A 15520-nucleotide genomic window follows, 5' to 3' on the forward strand; every position below is an offset into this window, starting at 1 on the left:
TGTTGACTCAAATGAATATTAAAACAACAACATTGAGCGCGTGTGTGTATTTATATGGATATATTGATATATATATATACCGAAAGTAATGCAAAAGTGAGCAAAACTTTTTTTATTAACTTACATAGGTCATTCAAATTTCACATTTTCTTAGAGTAACTCTTCCTCTTTAGTAACTCCTCTTCTACTTCTTTGCAGGAACAAAATGGATACCAAGCAGAAGCAATGTGCAGTCATTGAGTTATTGATGAAGGAGGGATGCAGGCTGTCTGACATCCACAGAAGGCTACAGAATGTTTATGGGGAGGACACCAGGAGCGATGTCTTGTCACTGGTGACTCTAGTCAATGGTGTCCTCTCCGTAAACATTCTGTAGCCTTGTATGGATGTCAAACAGCCTGCTACCCTCCTTCATCAAAAACTCAATGATCGCACATTTCTTCTGCTTGGAAATATTTTTGTTAGCTGCAATGAAAAAGAAGAAGAGTTACTATAGAGGGAAGATTACTCTACCAGTATATGAAATTTGAATGGCCTAGGTAAGTTAATAGAAAAGTTATGCCCCCCTGGTGACTGTGGGAGGGGACTGCTCTCCATTAGCACGCCTTCTCTGACAACTGTGGGAGGGGCCCTGCTGTCCATTAACACTGCCCCAATCCCTGGTGACTGTGGGAGGGGCCCTGCTGTCCATTAACACTGCCCCATCCCTGGTGACTGTGGGAGGGGCCCTGCTGTCCATTAACACTGCTCCAATCCCTGGTGACTGTGGGAGGGGCCCTGCTGTCCATTAACACTGCCCCAATCCCTGGTGACTGTGAGAGGGGCCCTGCTGTCCATTAACACTGCCCCAATCCCTGGTGACTGTGAGAGGGGCCCTGCTGTCCATTAACACTGCCCCAATCCCTGGTGACTGTGGGAGGGGCCCTGCTGTTTATTAACAGTGCCCCAATCCCTGGTGACTGTGGGAGGGGCCCTGCTGTTTATTAACACTGCCCCAATCCCTGGTGACTGTGGGAGGGGCCCTGCTGTCCATTAACACTGCCCCAATCCCTGGTGACTGTGGGAGGGGCCCTGCTGTCCATTAACACTGCCCCAATCCCTGGTGACTGAGGGAGGGGCCCTGCTGTCCATTAACACTGCCCCAATCCCTGGTGACTGTGGGAGGGGCCCTGCTGTCCATTAACACTGCCCCAATCCCTGGTGACTGTGGGAGGGGCCCTGCTGTCCATTAACACTGCCCCAATCGCTGGTGACTGTGGGAGGGGCCCTGCTGTCCATTAACACTGCCCCAATCCCTGGTGACTGTGGGAGGAGCCCTGCTGTCCATTAACACTGCCCCAATCCCTGGTGACTGTGGAAGGGGCCCTGCTGTCCATTTAACACCTGTTGTGTGTCTGTATTAATATTTCGTCCTGTGAAGTATGTGTGTGGCGCTGTCTGGGGGCGGAGTTAATCGGTGACACCTTACTGGCCTGCACCTGGCGGTGCTGTGATGGTGTCACTCCACAGCAGACCCCCCGTATTCAGGATTTCTCTGTCCTGTCTGTGCCATTGTGTCAGTGCCTGTGGAGGGGTTGTGTCGGCCACTGTAGCTGTCATGTCACGGGGTGTGCATGCCTCGAGTCTGACATGTATGTTGTGTTAACCACAGGGCTACTTCACACACATTTATTTTATACCAGGAAAATTTCTAAACAAATAAGTAACTGTTTGGGTCACATCAGTAGGTCAGCTGTGTTGGGGAGGAGGACTCTGGCAGACTTAATAATGTGCAATTCTTGCTCAGAAATACAATTCGTCGCTCCAGATGACCGAACTGCTTGCCTATAGCCATACTTTGTGCACTTGTTAATCGTCCTTCACTGTTTTTATAATTTTATGAGCAACTGCTCAGGTTTCAGACACGTCCTTCAAAGTAAAAGGCTTGGCTGTGGTCGCCAAGACAAAGTTATTTCTTCAAACGTTAATACACGGCCCAAGAATGTGGGCCACTCATCCTGATGCTCTTTGATGGGGGACTTGGGACTTCAAAATCAAACTTCCTTCTACTCCCAGAAAGTTCAGAATGAGCAGAGGACAGGAAGCCACCCTGCCTTTCCCCTCTCGTCTTTGGAATTCAACGTTTAATAAGCATCGGGGATGATTTACTAAGTCAACGATCAATAGAGAAAGTAAATAAGGAAACGGCCCAGCAGTGACATCATTTCCTGACTGGCCTGCAGGAAGCGGAGATGTGACCTGGAATTCTTCAGCATCGCTACGCCACCAACCGCATGCGGCACATCATTTAAGCCAGAAAAAGAATCCAAACACTGTGTACCTGTCCAAGTTTCCTCTCTTATTAAATAAAATACAACATGTATAAATGCTACACAAGATATTGTATAATCAAATATAATAATTACAACTGTTCTTCCCACTTCAATCCATAGCCAGCTAAGATTTCCTAAAACTCTAAGAAAAAAAAAAAAAAGGTCTAATGTCTCTGCCTTACAACGGCAATCATACTCTGTATGTGTACACAATGCCCTACCTCCAGTTTACATGTTTGCAGAAGTCTGCATAGAACTTGAAGTCAAATCACAAACATACCCTGCAAAATCGTTTTGTCTTTGGCGGTATACTTTCTATGACACAGGTAAGCTTAAAAAGGAGATGCTGAGGGCTGCAGCTTTGTATTACTGAGCCTGATCATCTGACTACAGGTCAGACATACCCTTACATCCTTAGTAATGCAGGCAAGGATAACAAGATCTACATAAAAGAAGCAGGAAAGAATCTGCAATAAAAGCTTTCTTAATCGCTTGCATTGCATACAGTGCACATGGAGCAGTGGAAATGGCTCACCTGTCTTTTAACAAGACTCTTCCTCAGGGCAAAACATTCTGGTTTGTGATAATGTAGCAGAAAAAAAAAAAAAAAAAAAAGAGACGAGTGATGCTGGTCACTTATCGGTGCCACTTTCTGCATCTCAGGGGAGAAACACTAGTGGATCAGAGCAGGTTTTCCAACCTGTCTGTTCAATTCCTCCTACATATGACTCTTGTCCCAAAGAGGTCACCATCCTCTCCAAAGGGCTCTAGGCACCACAGAAGCAGACAATTCCAGCACACTGGTGTAATCACCATGTACCCCCTTAGTGCCCGATACTGGTAGCCAACACCGTAAGGATGAGCCAACCATAGGGGGAGCAATAGCCTTCTACAAGGCTATCTATGGTTTATCCAACAGCAAGCATGCGTACCACCAGTGGCTCCCGGTGCTACACTTCAGGGAAACAAGGACACAGATGATACACAAGATAAAGGTAGCTTAAATAGTTGTGCGTCATTTTATATTGTTGTGTCTCCTAATTGATGAGTTTTAAATGGATTGCACACATTCTTAGATCACCAAGTGATTAATGCCGAACTCCAGGCAAGTAGCCAACTACGATGACAGAATGCATGCAGTAAAAAGGTAGCTATTTTACCTGCCAAAGGATGTGCATCTGTGTCCATCCAGAGATGAGATTTACACAGCACAGTCCTGTCGGACAGGACAGGAGACCTGAGTCTTCTTCTGCTGCAAGTAACAGTTACAGCCCCCCCCCAGCCTATGACTAGACAAGAAAAAGAGGTAGCACACTGATGACCTCACCTGTCGCTCTGCTCTCTTCTTCTATCAAAATGCTTCTTGCAATGCAGCACACCCAATCGACTCCTAGTGCTGCTTCTCCCTCCCCTAGTCTGAGCTATGCTGTACAATGGACTGCAGGAGGCTGACACCAAGTCATGTTCAAGTACCTACACTGCTTGCATTAAAAAAACCCACTGAATAATACAGAACTGAATGAATATTTTTTTTTTTTAAATGCCTGCAGTCCAGGTTAAAAAAAACCCACAAAAAAGATGCATTTACTGCACTAGAGGCTTCAAAGGACCTACATGAGATCCAAAATCACTGATAAGTGACTGTTTTAACAATCTTTTTAATGCTTTATCATATTTTTCTAGTTATATGCAAAAGCAAGAGAATCTGCTGTTTAGACCTTTCTGCATACAAGAACAGAGACTACATATTGCATTGCAGTTTGCCAGGGATGCCTCCAGGCCAGGAAAAAAACCTAAACAAACTGAGCAGATTTTAGCGCCAATATCCATCACGCTAACCAAAACGCCAAGGAAAAAAAAAAAAAAAAAAAAAAAAAAAACTTCATCTGTAAAAATATCTTGCTTTAATTCTGATGTGTGACATCACTTCCTGTCTCTGTATAAAAACGCGTAGAGACTGCACTCCAGATCATCTCTCATTTGAACCAGCCAGCGCGGGTGCTCATAACGAGAGGGATGAAGACTTGTCAAATACTGTAAAGGACTAGAGGTCACAGTAACTGTAGTAGTTTTTTGGAGACTATATATAAATAGGAACTAGATAAAAGTTTGCTTCTCATCTGCCTGAAATACGTCCTCTAATATACAGAACCAGTCCGTTGTTGGTGGCTCCCTTAGAAGCTATTAAAAGCAAAATGGCGGAACTATAAAGAGTGCAATTAAACTCAACCCGTGCAATGTCCTAATTTAAGGCTGGGGGCACCTGTACCCTCCCCCCAACTGTGGCTGCCGGTCTGTGCACAGCACCAATGGGACTCGATCAGCTGCAGGGCCAGGGTCGCCCAACGCCGATCCTAACATGGCGTCAAAAGCTGCGTATTCAAGGCCGTGAATGCGCCAACTTCCCAGTTACAATGGTGGTAATGGGTCAATACGTGTGTATGCCTCTCTCCACCTGAGAAATCTCCCTAAAAAAGAAAAAAAAAAAAAAACAACAAAACAAATAATAATAAAAAAAGCCTTCCTGCCAACTGCCCAGTGCAAGCCCTCTCTGTGTGTGTAAACAATAGCAGGCATTTGCCATTTAACATACATATCCATGGCACCTACAGTGACCGTGTTCTGGTGCGTGTGCCAAGGCTTATACAATATGCAATGACATAGAGGAGGAAGGGGGGGGGGGGGTTGTTTTGTAGTAAAAGACTGGACTGAAAAGTAGGCTGTCACCCCCCCCGCCCCCCCTCCTCCCTTGTCAATAAGTTTTCAAGCATGCTGTTTAGGAACACGTGTCGCTTCTTCTTCACCGATGGCGTGTCCAGTCTTTAAAATACATCCCGGCATACGCAAAGGGTGGCAAACATCTCCCCTCTACCCTAGTTATGTTTCCTGTGGGCAGTTCCTCCCCCTCTCTCCGGGGGTCACCGTTCAGCCTGTGAGTTTCTGTATGGTCTTGTTGTAGTACTGAGTGATGCTTGGCATCAGCGGGTTCCAATTGTTGGCGTGCAGCTCGATGACCTCCAGCAACAGGGACCGTGTCAGCATGGACTCGGAAGGGCACAGCATCTTGTCCCGCACGATGGCCAGGAGGTCGGACATCATTTCAGGCAGCTGTTCCTCCAGCAGGCGCCCGGTGCTGTGCAGCTGTTGGCAGAGGAAAGGTTAAAAGGTTGTATGCTTTAAAAACAAAGACCATTGTCCCCAGACTTTAGCTGGCCCTGAATGCCAGATACACACCAGAGATAATTACCTTGTGTTATGCTGGCCCATACACTATACGAAAAATCGGCCAAAAAGTCCGTCATTTAGATAGTTTGTTCGTTTTTCGACCATTTAATGGGCACAAAATCCATAATCGTTGGGACGTTTTTGAGCCGAAAAAAAACAAAGGACAAGTTTGGAAATTTTCTGCCGAATGAACGATAAATTGAAAGGTTAATGTGTTTCCCGTCTGAACTGTCTGCACTAGGTATATGTAAAAAATGCATTCATTTATGTCGACTGAACGATTTATTGGTCATTACATGATGGCACTATCCTTTGCTCTCACGGCTGAATTCGTTTTTCAAAAATGGGTTCGGCAGATTTTTCATATAGTGAATGGCCATGGAAAAAGTGCGTGTTATATGACGATAAATATGGTACTTAGACCTAAGAGTGCAAAATCTGGTGCAGATGTGCATGGTAGCCAATCATATTCAAACTTCAGCTTGTTCAATTAAGCTTTGACAATAAAACCTGGAAGCTGATTGATTTCTATGCAGAGCCACATCAGATTTTACATCCTCCAGTTAACTCCATAGATAGATAGATAGCCTCCTTACTATCTGTCAAATGCTCTCTGAAGAGCGATCCAAGTGCAGATTACTCTTCAGAGACCAAAGCAGAACGTGTCTGAAGAGATTTCTCTTCATTTTCTGCCATGGAGTCACAACAAGAAGTGAGAGGTAATCCAAAGAAAAGGGCAGAGATACTTGCCACTGGAAAAGGAGTCCTTATTGTAAAAAGTTTTGGCTTTAGATACATTTTCAGGAAACCCAACAGAAGGGAATCTCCACAAATCGTTAACAGAAGAGATCGTCCAGGAGAATTTCCAGTTGCCCGTAACGAGTTTGATTCCGCTGCTGTGCCTTGATATACTGCTAGTCGCAAAATAATTTGCTCAGCTCTATAAGGCTCCTTTCACACTTGCGAGATGACTTGTATTGCGACTTTACAGTGCGACTTTGACGTGACTTTTGGTGCGACTTTGATCTGATTTTACATCCTCTGGACCAAAGTCGCATCAAAAGTCGGACCAAAGTAGTGCAGGAACCTTTTCTGAAGTCGCAGCAACTTCTATAGTGTCAGTAGGCACATCTCATTTAGACATACATTGAATTTCACATGTCCTGCGATTTGGGGTCTTATGTCTATTTGGGTATCCATAAATGAGGGCTACACCTGTGTCCTCCCTACCCAATTCTTTTATTTTCAAATGCGGCGTTGGTTGTTTAAAGTTTAGGAAATTATGTAAAATCTCAGTTATGAAATGGACCAAGCCCACCAAAAAAGTGATAATTCTACATACGCATACATGTACATAGCAATCCAGTCGGGATTTGTGTCCAGTGTAGTACATATGACAATACATCAATCTACGGTGATATCGTACACAGTGATGAGGACAACATGGGGTTTGTGGCTCACCTCCATAGAACAGCACAGGACTGCATCTTCCTTCACGTCATAAGACTGTAACAGCTGGGAAGACAGAAAAGTGACACAGAAAGTTAGATATCCATAGAGTTGTCAAGAGTCTAGTTATAAACAACACTCACAGGTCTCCTCCCCATCTCCGAGCCTGTGATTGGACAGTGAAGGAGAAGAAGCAGCAGACCTCTCAGTTTCCATCCGATCTGTTTTTAGCGGACGGGATTGGATGTCGGCAGGTGTTAATGGACACAGGTCCATTGACATCCATCACTTCATGGAGGGTCCGATCGGGTCCACCTAAAAAAACTCAATCGGTCCGCTCGTGTGAAAGAGGCCACCTGAAGACCGGCACCAAGAAGGCAAGGGACCTTTGGGGGATCAGACTGTTTTAAATTTAAAGAACTGTTTTTGTGGGTAAGAGGCATAATGGAGGAGTATGGATGGTATAAAAGTGGGAAGTATGTGCATATGAGGGAGAGGAATATGGAGGGTATAACAGTGGGCAGTATGCACAGGACAGGAACGTGGATGATATGACAGGCAGCACTATGCACAGTAGAGGAGTTTATGAAAGTGCAGATGAGGGAGAGGAATATGGAGGGTATAACAGTGGGCAGTATGTACAGAAGAGTGTGGAGGATATGACAGTGGGCAGTATGTACAGGAGAGGAGTGTATGACAGTGGGCAGTATGTACAGGAGAGGAGTGTATGACAGTGAGCAGTATGTACAGGAGAGGAATTTGGAAGGTATGACAACGAGCAGTATGCACAGGAGAGGAGTGTGGAGGGTATGACAGTGGGCAGTATGTACAGGAGAGGAGTGTGGAGGGTATGACAGTGGGCAGTATGTACAGGAGTGGAGTGTGGAGGGTATGACAGTGGGCAGTATGTACAGGAGAGGAGTGTGGAGGGTATGACAGTGGGCAGTATGTACAGGAGTGGAGTGTGGAGGGTATGACAGTGGGCAGTATGTACAGGAGAGGAGTGTGGAGGGTATGACAGTGGGCAGTATGTACAGGAGAGGAGTGTGGAGGGTATGACAGTGGGCAGTATGTACAGGAGAAGAGTGTGGATGACAGTGAGCACACCACCACAGCCCCAACTTTTGCTTATTATCTTGATGTGCATGTAAATGCAGAGGAAAAAACAAACACATGTAATGTATAATAAAGAAGAGAGGTGAATGCTAGAAAATGTTAATTCTCAGCATATTTACTGTTGGGGTCCCGGCAGATATAAAAAGCCGACATGTAATCCAGTTATGGATTCTTACATGAATATACTTTCACATAGCTTAGCCAAGTACCTGTATGTGTCGTCACGTCTCTGACTGGGCATTGATAAAGTAGGGAAGGGTTGGGTTATGTGTTCATGGGACTGGAGGTAAAACTTTCCCAAAGCAGGGATACACACAGAAATTAAATAGTTATAGTTGTACTTTTAGGTAAGTTACAGGCTGTGGCACAGACATTGGACTGTTCTTTTTTTCGGCACACGGATTGATATGACAATTAATTAGAACATGCCAGCTTTATACAAATGCATACAAACTAAAGCCTAAGTGCAACTAAAATAAAAAAAACAAAAAAAAACAGAAAAATCAACACAAGGGACATAACTTACAGTCACTAGAATATATCCATTGTGCTGATTCCTCTTCCATTAGTAGAAATTTTTCTTAGTCCATGCCAGCTGCCCAATCATCCAGTGCAGTGGGCATTAATACAACTAAGGCAGGCCAAAGATTACGCAATTTTCTTTCCTTCCACCATGGGTGGAAGGAAAGAAAATTGCTTGATTCCCTCATCGACAGGGGGAATCCCTCCTAAAGGCTATTGTGTTCTGCCGGTGGGGAGCCTTCCCTGCTGACAGAACACAATTATTAGTATTGCTGGCTATAGCCGGCAGCACTTATCATTCGGGAAAAGCCCGACAGGCTGGTTGTACACAAGTCTACTGATAGATCAGCTTGTGTACAACCAGGGTGCCAATCCAGTCCCTGCTGAACTGCCTGAATTTTCATCCATGTATTGCCAGGCTTAAAGCAGAGCTCCAGTGCCCTATATAAAAATTAAAAGCCAGCAGCTACAAAAACTGTAGCTGCTGACTGTTAACAAACAGCCACTCACCTGTCCCATGATCCAGCGATGTGCCCGGCCCAGCTGTTTCACACTGTGTCCTCTCGTCCCGGAATCTTCACTATGGGCACCCGGCTGTGACAGCTTGCGGCTTCATAGCAGGGTGCCCACTGCACATGCAGGAGCGGCGCTGCACGCTGTGAATGGTCCCGCAGTCTTCTGGGACCTGTCACGTGTCCCAGAAGACTGCGGGAGGGAGGGGGCAGAACTTCTGCTTCAGATCACCTAGGCGGTTGGAGCAGAAGTTGTGGCGGGTACCTGTCGAAATCGGTTACCCCCCCTCCTCCTTCCCAAAAGTTCCATTTCAGAAACAGGGGCAAGGGAGGAGGCCTTAAAGCGGAACTTCCCCGCTCTGCTTTAAGAAGCAGTCACAGGCTTTTATTAATAGTGCCCGACTATGCCCACCACTTCCTCCCAGCTCCACTATTTATAGAAGCCGTACTACAGCTTCTATGAATGAAACACAACCAAAGAATGTAGGGGGAAGATCTACCAATCATTTGCCCATCCTTTATTTGGAGATCATGTTTTATTCATACATACTGTAGTACGGTTTCTATGAATGGCAGAGCTGGGTAGTAAGGGTGGGCATAGTCTTAACAAGAGGTTGTGACAGCCACTTAGTGGTATTAACCCCCCTGCCGCACCGGAAAACTGAAGTTGCGGGGGTGTGGGCATGGGAGGAGGGGGATTTATACTAGAAAATAGAATCAGCACAAGGGACACATCCTACTGACTAAGTTATGACCCTTGTGTTGGAAAGAAGAAAGAAATGGCTGCACATCCAGAACTTCCGATTGCCTTTAATTGTGTTTCACAAAGATAACACCAAAGACACCAAAACTGTGGTCATGTAGACCTGTTTCACACATACAGCTTGTGCTTAATCATTATGATTAAGCACAAGCTGTATTTCTTTTTCTTCCAAATTTCTTCTTTCCAAGTTTCCCACAGAGGCGGGCCGAGGCTAGCACTCTGCAAGATACTCCAATCAGCCTTATCTCTATACACCTGGAGCAGAGGTTCTTTTTCTTTGATGACCCTTGTGTTGTTTCTGTTTTTTATTTTAGCTACACTAAGGCTTTAATGTAGATATAAACTCTCACTGAATGACAAGGCTTCCTACAGCACATAAATGCAGAGTTGCACTATAAAAAAGGGTTGTCGTTCCATGGTTTGTTGCATCCCAGTCTTGCCGATCTCCTGCACTCTTTTTGCAGCCACTTCCCATTTACATGCACTCTAGCGACGGCTGCATGGCATTTCTCAGGGCGGGGGACAACAGTGGACCACGTGTGCGGAATTTGTGTCAAAAAAGTGACATGTAGTCTCCATCAAACTTTGTGTGACGGTGACAATGCAGTAACAGGAATAGAGTGTTGTCCCCCTATAACAGGAAGAGCCTGAAAAGTCCTGAATGGCATCTGCAAATCTTGATAACTGAAATACTACTTTAGAAATGACAACCAAACATTAATACTATATTTTTTTAAAAATATTTTTTAGATTTAAGTGTTTGGGATTACATGAATTTTACTAAGTTTGGGCTTATATTTCCATCCTCCTAAGAAGTGGCCCTGCTCTCTGCAAAAGGACTCTACTATATCCAGGCAGCAGCTTTGTGTTCTATCCTATGGAAAAAAAGGAACCCGCTAAGCAAGACAGAAGCTTGAAGGAAAAGCAATGCATGCTGCAGAAGCTGAAGGAAACGAATGTAGAAGTCATGTCACCCGGAGATGGAAATAAAGGAATCTGATCAGTTTCCAGTAGCAGATAACTGATGGGGTCATCAGCGTGAGACAAGTCAGAATCTTCCGAAGAGATAAGAATGTGAGAGAAAGCATCAGCAAGCTTGTATCCCTAGAACCCGGCCAATGCTCCGAGTCTGTGCCAGGCAGAAACAACATGTCTTCGGGTAGGTGGCCTCTCTGCATCTGAAACTTCCACATACCTGCAGATCTGGCCGTCTGGGATTTCACATTTTCAGCAGACTTGGAAATTGTTAATGGCTCGGATATGCACTGCCTGGGAAGCCATTGGCAGCTTTGCTATATGACAGTGATGGCGAACCTTGGCACCCCAGATGTTTTGGAACTGCATTTCCCATGATGCTCAACTACACTGCAGAGTGCATGAGCATCATGGGAAATGTAGTTCCAAAACATCTGGAGTGCCAAGGCTTGCTATCACTGCAGTAAGACAGGAAAAATGAAAAAATGGGTGCACCATTTTAAATTCAAGGGGCTACTACCTCCTCACAGTGAGACCCCTGAAGCTATAATGCTGCAGAATATAATTCAGGTTATTATAAGAAAACGTGTCAACTAGGGATGCACCGGTGCAGATACCGAGTACTTTCACGAGTACTCATAAAAATGCTCCCAAGTACCCGAAACCAATACTTTGCAGTGCAATTCGCGCCCATACAAAATGAATGAGCTCAAATTGCACGCAATTTGAACAGGAATACAGTGCAATTTCTGTCCGAACACACCGCCCCTGTGTGAACCCAGGCTGAAATCGCTATGACAAGCCTGGATTTACACAGGAGCGGTGGAGGAAACCGCATGAGAGTCGGACAGGAATTGCACCATATTCTTGTTCAAATTGCATGCGATTCTTTGCAGTGTGATTTGAGCCTATTCATTTGAGCCTATTCAAATCGCACCGCGAAGTATTGCTACTTGGTATCAGCAAGTACTTGACCGAAAGGATTGGTACTCGTACTGGCCGATAAAAAAAAAAAAACTATCGGTGCATCCCTAATATCAACGTGTTGCCCACTTCGTTAGGGCTACAATAGCTCCATATAAACACAGAGCCAATTCACAATGTGCGTGCATAAACAGTATACAGAAGCCTCTATATTACACTTTTCTCTTTGCTAGCTAGCTAAAGTGTGCTGGGATCCCCCCCCCTTTTTTTTCTTAACTATTTTGCATATATCTGTGTTAAAAGAATAAGGAAGGGATGGGGAATCTCCCTTATGTGTCACAGACAACCTTTCCCTACTACTAGCCACAATTATACTTAGGCCTAGTTCACACGGGCCTATTTAAAGCGGAGTTCCACCCAAAAGTGGAACTCTTGCTTATACGCTTCCTCCCCCCTCTGCTGTCACATTTGGCACCTTTCAGGGGGGAGGGGGGAATGGGGGGACCTGTTTTTGACAGGTACCTTCCCCACTTCCGGAGCCCGATCCCCCGTAAGTTCACCACCACCCTCCTCCTTCCCCGCCGCTCGGCCAGTTAGAAAGTGCAGCGCGCATGCGTCGTAGGGAACCAGGAGTGAAGCCGAAAGTCTTCACTGCCTGGTTCCCTTACCAGGAATGGCAGCGGCAGCACCCGGAAGTTGATCCGAAGATCGGCTGTGGTGCCGACATTGGGGGGGGGGGCTCCCTGGAAAGGTAAGTGCTCTAATTTTAAAAGTTAGCAGCTACAGTATTTGTAGCTGCTGACTTTTAGTTTTTTTCACCCAGGCTGGACCTCCTCTTTAAGCACACATCCGCGTGAGGGCTGCGTTTTGCCTGAACAGGATGCCCAGAAGTTCCAATCATCCCTGTGCAGGCAGTTCCATTTCTGTGGTCTGGGACCTAATGTGGTCTGCTCCTAATCTGACACGCATGTGAGTGTGGGTCCCCAAGCGCACACTGTCTGTTCGGGGAACCTGCACCCACAAGGATGTTAAATTGGGAGCAGTGTCTGTGTCCATGCAGCCACTGCATCCCAGATGACAAGAATGGGACTGCGCACTTAAAGTGGAAGTTCAGCCTAAGACTTTCTAAATCTTCTCGCAGCCACAATCTAAGACCAACTTATCTAGCCCTGTAAAGCAAAAAAATCGCTATACATACCTTTTCTGAAGCCGCTCTGGTCCGCTCTCCATCGGCAGAAGCTCTGCAGAGGACACAGCCAACAACGGCTGGGAAATGCCTGGGAAGTGACGTCACCCATAGAGTTACTATGGGGCTTCTGTTGTCAGCTGCCTCTCCTGCACCCGCCTCCACAGAGAAGCCGCCGCTGACAGCTCAGCATGGGACCGGAGCGGGTTTAGAAAAGGTATGCATAGTGATTTATTCTTTACAGGGCTAGATAGGTTAGTGTTAGAATGTGGATGCAAGTTGATTTAGAGATTTTACATTTTAGGCTGAATGTCTACTTTAGGTAGGCCTGTGCAGCCCCTGACCTGCTGGGTAGACTACTTTTCACATCCTGTTGCAGAGATGCAGCAGGAAGTGTGAAAACATTTCTTCAACCTGAGGGGAATTCATCTCTAAGACAGTTGTCAAAAGAACACTCAACCCGGTTTGGAAGATCTCCCCTAACTTCCCGCTGCAATGAGAAAGGGAGAGGATAAATCTATCCATTTTCAAAGTTCTGACTATATATACACAGTGTGTATGTATATAAATAACAGTCATGAATGGCTTTCATTTATATCTCATTGTTTACAATTGTGATACAGTGATTGGCCCACAGCTATCACATGGTACAGGGTGTTGTGATTGGCCCACAGCTATCACATGGTACAGGGTGCTGTGATTGGCCCAGGTACCATGTGCTCACTGGTGACCGGTCACAGATCACACACAGTAGTAAACAATGTCATGAATGGATTCCATTCATGACATGTGATAGCACAGTGATTACATGGTATCTGGGCTGCTCACAGAGGCCCAATACAGAGCACCGCAATCAGGTGGACACAAAGGTTGCACAGCACACCCACTGCGCGCCCCAGGGGAGGCGTACAGTGTGCATGTGCCTAGAAAAGTTACTTGCCAGCAATAAGTGTACTGTTGGCAGACAGCACGTGGTTAAGAATGTTTTCAAAAATAGAAGTGGCAATAGTTTATTTTTATCAATTAACAAAAATGGAAAGTAAATGAACAGAAGAGAAATCCAAATCAGATCAATATTTGTTGTGTCCACCCTTTGCCTTCAAACCAGAACCAATTCCTCTAGGTACACTTGCACCCAGTTTTTGAAGGCACCTGGCAGGCAGGTTGATGGCATGGCAGGATGGATAAGTATTTGCCTGTATTTCTCAGCACTAAGGGCACCATTGATCCTGACCAAATCTCCAACTCCATTTGCAGAAATGCACCCCCAAACATGCAAGGAACCTCCACCATGCTTTACTGTTGCCTGCAGACACTTATTATTGCAGCGCTCTTCAGCCCCTCCCCCAACAAACTGCCTCTTGCTACAGCCAAATATTTCACAATTTTGACTCATCAGTCCAGAGCACCTGCTGCCATTTTCCTGCACCCCAGTTCCTATGTTTTCGTGCATAGTTGAGTGGCTTAGCCTTGTTTTCATGTTGGAGGTATGGCTTTTTAGCCTCAATTCTTCCACAAAGACCACTTCTGGCCATACTTCTCCAGACAGTAGATAGGTGTACCTGGGTCCAACTGGTTTCTGCCAGTTCTGTGCTGAAGGAAATGCTGGACATCTTCTGAAGTCAAAGGGAAGTAAGCATGATGTATCTTTCATCTCCTTCTTTAAGTTTCCTTGGCTGACCACTGCGTATACGGTCCTCAAAGTTGCCTGTTTCTTTGTGCTTCTTCATTGATCTTGAACATCACACCTTCAAACCCCAGTCTGCTTTGACATCTTTGCCTGGGAGAGACCTTGCTGATGCAGTATACCTACCTTGTGTCTTGTTGCTGTGTCTTGCCATGGTGTATGACCTGTGACACGAAACCGTCTTCCACAACCTCACCTGAGTAGCAGAATTTGGCTGTTCCTGACCCTAGTATAAGCCTCCTACACAGCTGTTTCTGTTTCAGTTAATGACGGTCTCTCAGCCTACATATGAAACTGATGCTTGGTTCAATTGATACAGCTGACTCTAATCCTAAAAATTCCCTGACTTTGTGCAAGTGTAAGAATTGATGTTTGAAGCCAAAGGGTAGTCATACAAAATATTGATTTGATTGAGATTTTTCTTCTGTTTGCTCACTTTGAAAATTTTGTACATTGATAAAAATAAACAATTAAAACATATATTATTACTTTTGCAGCATTTCCGCACACCTTCCCTAAATCTTCTGCACAATATACATGCATTTATGCATACGTATGTTAGAACTTGGCTCTGTACTAATATGGTTATATGGTCGCACCGATGAAGTGGGTGCAGATCCCTGAATTGCATTAGATGATTTATTTTTCACTTTCATAATTAACATTACGCCATCTGAAACTTTATTTTAAGAAAAAACGAGCCTCTTTTTTTAGGTGGTGAGCCAGTTTTTTTTCCACTCCTCATGCAAAGTTTGATACCTTGGCATTGCATGCCAGGCTAATTTCTTTACCCCCCCCCAGTCATCTGTTTATGCCTGAGAATGGGAGAACATGTATGGTATTGTACCT

The 15520-nt window shown here is 45.2% G+C and overlaps 1 protein-coding gene across 2 annotated transcripts in view; it reads right to left on the reverse strand.

Annotated features, from left to right (window-relative positions):
- Positions 1 to 448: 448 nt before the first annotated feature.
- Positions 449 to 15520, reverse strand: part of CTIF (cap binding complex dependent translation initiation factor) — a 354845-nt gene continuing 339773 nt past the window's right edge. For both annotated transcript variants that reach the window (XM_073619271.1, XM_073619262.1), the window contains exons 12-13: positions 6999 to 7052; positions 449 to 5453 (exon numbers count right to left, since the gene is read on the reverse strand). In XM_073619271.1, the coding sequence (XP_073475372.1) occupies positions 5238 to 5453; positions 6999 to 7052 (270 nt within the window). In that variant the 3' untranslated portion in view covers positions 449 to 5237. The remainder of the gene's footprint in view (positions 5454 to 6998; positions 7053 to 15520) is intronic.

The sequence above is a fragment of the Aquarana catesbeiana genome, linkage group LG01 (genome assembly GCF_042186555.1).
Source record: "Aquarana catesbeiana isolate 2022-GZ linkage group LG01, ASM4218655v1, whole genome shotgun sequence".
Taxonomy (NCBI): domain Eukaryota; kingdom Metazoa; phylum Chordata; class Amphibia; order Anura; family Ranidae; genus Aquarana; species Aquarana catesbeiana.